The 7,909-nt window shown below is 28.1% G+C and overlaps 1 protein-coding gene across 1 annotated transcript; it reads right to left on the bottom strand.

Annotated features, from left to right (window-relative positions):
* LOC117930456 lies at positions 1-399 on the bottom strand. The gene has a single exon (XM_034851114.1). It carries the CDS (start codon positions 397-399, stop codon positions 1-3), a length of 399 nt encoding a protein of 132 aa, XP_034707005.1.
* Positions 400-7,909: the final 7,510 nt, after the last annotated feature.

Raw genomic sequence — 7,909 nt, 5'->3', positions numbered from 1 at the left:
TTACATGTATCCTAATTCACGAGAAGCTATCATCGACTTGTAAATCTCAAGAACCAGCCTATTATCGAATTCATCGTTTGAATAAGCTATTGGAACTTGTCGGGCCTTTGGAACCCGCTTTCCACCAAAAACATTTCCAGAGTTCAAGGCCCCCACGCTCCCAGACAAGTTGAGCATCATGCTCACGTAAGCATTCTTAAGCTTGGCAAGCAGTTTCAAAGGCGAAATAATCTTCAGATGCAGCTTTGGGATTTGCCTGATCCTCCAAAACCGCCGCTGCTTCCCTCCCAACCTTACCATCTTCACGTTCCTCTTGTTTGCAACATCCAGTCGTTGGTATTTCCCCCTTCTCCAGTGCCTTCCAAAGCCAAAGCTCTTCTGAAATGACAGTATTTCCATTGTTTTTTTGTTGTGGTTGCGGTGGTTGTGTAACTTGTGAGAGAGGTAGACAGAAATGGTACAAGATGAAGATGACTAAAGCTGAAGAGGGCTTTTAAATAGGAGAAAGATAAGAGGGCAGACTTTGAAATACGCGGGTGATAAGGGAACCAATAAGCTGCGACGACCGCAGGTCCACAAAGTCGGTTTGACCCGCGCTCTCCACGTGCATTAAACAAGTATGCGGTCTATTTGTAGCCCCCGGTTAGGGAGGACTTTTGTGTCTCGTCTCCAGAAGTTAGCGCTTTGCCTCTTCCCCAAGCTCATCTAATCTTAATCTATGGTTTGGAAAAGGCCCATCAATAATTATTTTAAATATCTAAAATACTCTTTGTTTCTTTCCCTTTGTCAAAACTTTTATTCATTCATTCTTCCCTAAATACACTAACCATCGGCTCAATACCCAAAACCATTTTTAGTATTCCTTTCCATTTTCTTCTTTTTAATTGTTCCTTCATTGTCTTGATTCGGCCCGGCTTCTACGATGACTATTTTCTTTCATAATACTCCTCGTTGAACAACACCTGAGAACAATAATGCTCTTTTGTTCATATTTACCCTCAGGAATGAGACACAATCTCAAAATGGATTAATAAAATCATAAATCCTAAGTACTATTAATATTTTTATACTTCTAGAATTGTGTTGCCCACATACGACACTCAAATTGACATAGTCTTGGAGAAATCAAAGCCTGTGTTGACCCATGACTAGTCCCTGACTATAGCAAAAACAAGTGATGTAGAGATAATTTGGGTGAAAGTGTAAAATATAATGTTAATTACCTGGTTCTTTTTTTAAGGTTTTACTTTTTATAGTGAATAGAACAAGAAGATTAATGTTATATTTAATTGACTAAATATAACATGAAAAAAAAAAAAGGGATAACATATCATATATCTTATTTGATTGGTGATATAATAGGATAAATTATTCCGTTTATCTTATCCTATTACCGATTAAACATGAAATAGGATAAAATAAGTCATTCAATTTTTACTTTTTTTATCATTTTACATAGGATTTGTTAATCCTAAATTAAGATATAGAATGTTTAATTATAACAACTTAGTTATTTTGGAAAGAAAACATTAAATTATCGAATGAATGCCTACCCAATCCCCCCTCCCGATCATTAGATTTGTGTGATGAAAATTGAGTAATTTGATATATGTAATAAAGTCTAAATAGGATGTCGGTATAAATAAATAAAATTAAAGTACAAGATTATAAATTAATAAAACTAAAATATAAATAAATATAAGACTCAAGGATATACGAGTGATACAACCTGATTGGTGGTATATTTTTCAGTTGGACGGAGAAATTACCTTTTGGTAGTATAAGTAGTATATTAGCTCCTATTTTGGAGCTACATTTGCAAATTGGCTTGTTCGAGTGTGAACATGTACAAGAAGCATAAAAAGCCGAAAGAAATTTTGTTTTTCATTGGGTCATCTATGGACAGGATAAAGTTATCATATCTTCAATTATTTGAGCACTTTTCATTATCTGAGTCATTCATTCAGATTGATTTTCAAAGAGGTGGTAGACTATTATAAAAGTATCTTCCAGATGGCTTAAAAGTCAAACAATGTGAAATTCACATTACCACAACACCTACCATTTGTAAGATTTTCTTTCTTTCACCAAACCACCTACCATTTGTAAGATTTTCTTTCTTTCATCATCATCATTATTATTATGTGCTGCATAATACTCAAGGCGCAAGTCTTTTTACTTGATCTAAAAAAAATTAGTTTTTTTCATATATATATATATATATATATATATATATATATATATATATATAGTTCCTAAAAATGATTATCAATTTTTTTTCAGAAAAAATGAAATTTTGTTAGGGAATATTTGAAATATGAAAAAAATATAGTATTTTTTACTTATGTGTTTGTTTTTTTTTCTTAATTTTAAATAGAATTTAAAACTAAATAGTATTTGATAGTATTAAATATTAAGTTGTTTGTTTTTATAATATTTTATTTCTATTAAATATGAAAAAAAATAATATGTTATTTTTTTTATTCAATAAAAAATTTATAATAAGTTATAAAAAAATTTAAAAAAAAAATAATTTAAAGTTTGAAAACAAATTACTTTTAAAAAAAGTTAAAAAGCAAACACCCTTTTATTTTTTACCAAGACATGATACACTCACATATAATGCAAAAGATAATAACATATTCTCCATGATTTAATTATTTCTTAGAATGTTGTAAAAAATACCTTAAAACACCTTAAGTCTATTTTAAAAAATTGTCAAATGTTCTTAACAAATTTTTAGACAAATATTTTCACACAAACAAACACAATGTTTTTATTCTAATTAAGTGTATAAAATTATTTTCAAGAATAATTTTCAAACTTGTCCTAAAGTTTTCATCCTTGAAAAATTCTTATACAATAAAAAAAAAAATAGATAATTAAAAGGCAATGAATATCAATGGTTAAGGTTATGTTTGGTTCTTGGAAAATGTGAGGAAAAATACGAGGAAAATAAAATATAAAGAAAAAATGAATAAGAAAAAAGATTTAAAATCAATAAATTATTTTATATACTATTTTAAACTTATTTAGCTTATTTTTCCACTTCTATATAAATATTAAATAATTTAAAAATGCATAAATTTTTAATTAATTTTAATTATATTTTATTTTCTTTTGTATTTTACATATTGAAATCAAATGAGAGAAAATATTTTTCTTAATAATTTTTTTTTCCTTAGCTTTTTCTAAAACCAAACATAGCCTAAAAGAATTAATTCAAAAGTAAAAAAAAAAAAAAAAAAAAATAGGTTATATTTGGTTCTTGTAAAAAAAATGGTAAATAAAATTATTTTCTCATGTTTAATTGTATTATAAAAAATTTCAAAAAAATATATCTAATTAAAATTAATTAAAAACTTATATATTTTGAAATTATTTAATCTTTATATTGATAAATTAAAATAAATAAAATAAATTTAAAATAACAAATAAAAATAATTTATTGAATTTAAATTTATTTTTTATTTTTCTTCATTGTTTTTTTTCTTCCTTTTTTTTTTTTGTCAGCCTTAAAATATTAAAACTTGGTGATGCAGGAAATGACGTAACTGAATACATAAACCTTTGGGATGAAAATGACGGAAACTCCTCATTTTCTGAATGGCATTTTGTCAAAGCCTGCATCCTCCCAACAGTAGAAAAGAGAGCTTAATGGCGGCTAGGATGGACTTGGCAACAACGGCAGGTTTAATATGATATGACGCTGAGTTATCCAAGTTTGAATTGCATGCACAGATTTGAAAATGAGAATAAAGAAAACTAACAGTGAGCCGAGGAATTCATCTAGATGATTGACATCATCGCGTTGACGCAATACATAGAGTTGACTGTCCACCAACCAAATTTGAACTGGAAATTTCAGAAGAAACTTCGAGGAAAGGAGACGAGTTTTTTTTTTTTTTTTTTTCTTTCCTTTAATTGGAGGAAATTTTGAGTCATTTACGTTTAGACTAGGTTTATTTCAGGAAAAGTATTAGAAAAAAATATTAACAAAAACAATTTTCTTATATTTTATTTTATCAAGAAAAATATTAAAAGAAAAATTAAATATAATTAAAATTAATTTAAAATTTTTATATTTTAAAATTATTTAATATTTATATAATAAAAGAAAATAAATTAAATAAATTTAAAGAAACATATAAATATAATTTATTGATTTTAAATCTATTTTTATTTTTTTTCTCTTTTTTTTTTTCTTTTTTTTTTTCTTTATCTTACATTTTTCTTTAAATTTTTTGAAACCAAAACCAAATATATGTTCCAAGAATATGTATTTAGGGACGATATTACCTATCACATAAATAAGCTCCCAACAAATATTCAGCCCTGTGGTTGTAGTGATAACTGTGGCAAAATCTCTTGACCTTGGAGGTCGTGATAAAACTAATTAAAAACCATTTAAATTTTGCAAATATTATTTATATAAAATTTTAAAAACAATGTTTTGATATTATTTGAATTTGAATTTGAATTATTAAATTTATTAATTACAAGCATAAATAAAATAAATATAATTCCTCTTATAAATTTATCTTGATACTCATATAGGATTAGTTCTTTCTATATACAATTACTTGACCATGCAAAACTTTCACCTCAAAACTTATCACTTAATAAATATTTGATAACTTTATGTTGTTTTTGGAAAAATAAAAAATGAAAATTGATGGCTGATACTAACTCCGAACTGAACCTAGCCCAAAAAACTAACAATCAAGGAAAGGGAAATGGAGTTTAGATAATTATTGGATTTGGTTTACTAAAGTATCACAAAGCATTGTCCTTAAATTAGATCTATCCTCCTTGAAGATCAATGTTGGTGCAACAAGGAACCGGTGTTCTACCTCTAAGATTAAACAACCAGAAGTGTCATCTAAAATGCACTCTTTATATGAGGTACAATACTCCTTTCAAATTGAAGTTAATTTACAACAAATCTATGAATATAAAAAACAAATCTTTACAATCAAAGGAAAATACTACACCTCTTCTAAGGCTTACAACTCATCTAGAGAAGCAATAAACATAAATCAACCACACTCATTAGAATATTTGAAATATAATATTCATTTATTCATCTCTTTAGGTGAGATGAATATCAAACGCTGCAAAACTAAGGTAAGCACATCCTAAAATAGATTTAAAATCCTTAAACCTAACCAAGGGCTCTAATACTGGTTCGATGGGAATTTTGGATTACTCCAGGACATTCCCTAACCCTAGATCTAGTTAGGTGAATTCTTCTATTCCTAAGACTAATAGATCTTATACATAATGAAAACAATAGATTTTAAAACAAAATTGAATCTAGTATTACAAGTTAGGGCTACTTACCAAGATTTGAATGTTCCCAAATTGATTCCTTGTGGTGAAAAACATCATTGAAAGTTGCGATAGTCAAAAGTGATCTCGTAAACCCCTTATTTGCCACTTGATAACTCTTTCTTCAAGCTTGGCACATAAATAGTGGAAATTTGGAGAGTGAAGGCTAGGGTTCTTTCTTTAGACATGTGAAAGAGAATGGAGACGAAAGAAAAGTTGAAGCCCTAACCTCTAAGGAGGTATTTATAGGTTTCCTACTCGGTTTAAGGGACTTAAACTCTCCTTAAGCTTAGGTCACTTGATTTAGCCCAAAAAGGGTCATATTTAATTAATTAATCTAATAGGCCTCTAATTAATCAATTAGCTCAGTTTAGAGATACTTTTCATTAACTCCTATGCCTACTTATGTAGTTACTAAAACACCCTTACGCATACAAGTGAAACATGAACTAATCAAATTCTCATAAATTGTGTCAATGTATATGAGCTCAAACGGAACCATTGGGACTTATAGGACAATACTGACTCCTTTAGAATCTAATTCTGAAGTTAACTCAACATTCGACTACAAATAGTGAACTACACTATTGTACCATATGTATATTATAACAAGACACTAGGTGCTTGGATTTGTAACCTACTATCCACTGTATAGAGTTTCTCTATGAATTAGTGTCTGTAATATAATAAAGTGAAAGTTATCAACCTCTTAAAATTACCTTTACCATCCTTGAATTACAGTTTTTCTTATTATTTGATCAACTATCATATCCTAGTGTTAAAAACTTTGAATTACTTTGTTCCCAATCCCAGGATCAGGAGGGGTGATACATCCACTCCTAGAGCTACTAGATCCTATGCATAACAGAAACATAATAATTAAAAACCTTTCAAGATCTAGTAGAACAAGGTTAGAGTGGTTATCTCAAATTTAAATGTTCTAAAATCATTTCCTTATGGTAAAGAATGATGTAGTGGTTGTTAGATATCTTATGATCCCACGATTTTCTGTCTAATGACTCTTCCTTGAAGCTTGGTACTCAAATGGTGAAAATTTGGAGTGTGGAAACTAGGGTTTTCCCTTTAGAATGTAAGAAGAATGATGGATGAAGACTAAAATCCCAACCCCATAAGGGGTATTTATAAGTGATTCCCACTAGAATTAAGTGACTTAAGCTCATCTTAAACTTGGATCACTTAATTTAGTCCTAAAAGGGTCCTAATTGATTTATTAACTCAATAGAACTTCAATTAATCAATTAACCTCATTCCAAAGATATAGTTCACTAACCCTTGTGCAACCATGCACAATTACCAAAAACATCATTATACACATAAGTAAACTAAGAACCAATTGAACCTTCATGAATTGTGTCATTAAAATATATGAGCTTGAATAGAAACCATTGGGACTTATAAGATATATAGTATTGACTTCCTTATAATTCAATTCTGAAGTTGACTTAATATCTCACTATAAAGAGTCAATTACACTCCAATAATTGAAAACTGTTTGGCCATGTGATTTAAAACTAATTTTTATTTTTAAAAATAGAAAACTATTTTTAAAATTTTCTAACATTTGTTGATCATTATTTTTTGAAAACAAATTTTAAAAACAAAGTAAAATAAAAAATAATTTTTAGAGAATAAGTAAAAGTTATTTTCACTAGTTTTTAGAAAACAAAAGAAAAATATAATCCTGTTTGATTATATTTTCTTAAACTTATTTTTAAAAATTGTTTTTAAATTAAAGAATAAAAAAAAGTTTTCAAAAATAAGTTTAAAAAAAAACATAACGAAATGAGCCATTTTTATTTTTTATTTTAACAACTTACAATAGATCAAAACTCCAAATCACTAAAGCAAGTCATGGCTTTTGTTAAAAAGCATCCAGAAATATGAGCTTGGGGGTCAAGGGAAATCGCATGGAAAATATTCATGCCCCGCCTTATGTAGCTGAAATGACTTGGGCCAATCTGGGCCCAAGGCCAATAATAAGAAGATTAGCCCTTGATAAGTTTTTTCCTTTATAATAATGATTTTGAAAAATTGTTTTTCAAGTCAGTTCCTGTGGATTTTGAAATGAGTTAGTTGTCGTTAAAATGACACGAGTTAGAATTCATTCAATTTCCATGCACCTGCGAACACTGCAATGATGAAAGAATGCCTGGGTTGGACCGGTTGGATCGTAAATTGAACCATGATTTGATTTTTGGACTGAACCAGTGTTGAACCAGGTCACCCAACAGTTGGACTTCTGAACTGGCTAACCCGGTATTAATCGGATATGCTTCATTTTTCTCATTTATTTATTTTAAAATAAAAAAATACAAATGTCCCACATTTTATTCAAAGGGGTTATTTAATTAAAAACCCAAATTTAAAAATTTAATCTTTTATCCATTTTTTTATTTTTTATTTATAAAAATATCCTTATTTATTTTTTATAAAAATAATTTTTCTTTAAACCTATATATAAATAATTAAAATGATGAAAGATATTTATATAAAAAAAAATTAAATTATTTTTTAAATAAATAAAAAAGAGAAAAAGAGTTAAATTTACAAATGTGAG

The sequence above is a fragment of the Vitis riparia genome, chromosome 14 (genome assembly GCF_004353265.1).
Source record: "Vitis riparia cultivar Riparia Gloire de Montpellier isolate 1030 chromosome 14, EGFV_Vit.rip_1.0, whole genome shotgun sequence".
Taxonomy (NCBI): domain Eukaryota; kingdom Viridiplantae; phylum Streptophyta; class Magnoliopsida; order Vitales; family Vitaceae; genus Vitis; species Vitis riparia.
The sequence above is the reverse complement of the archived record's forward strand: the minus strand, read 5'-3'. Positions and strand labels throughout refer to the sequence as shown.

Bases quoted from the DNA above. Each gene is read 5' to 3' on its own strand.
- LOC117930456 (XM_034851114.1), bottom strand. From the start codon at position 399: ATGGAAATACTGTCATTTCAGAAGAGCTTTGGCTTTGGAAGGCACTGG.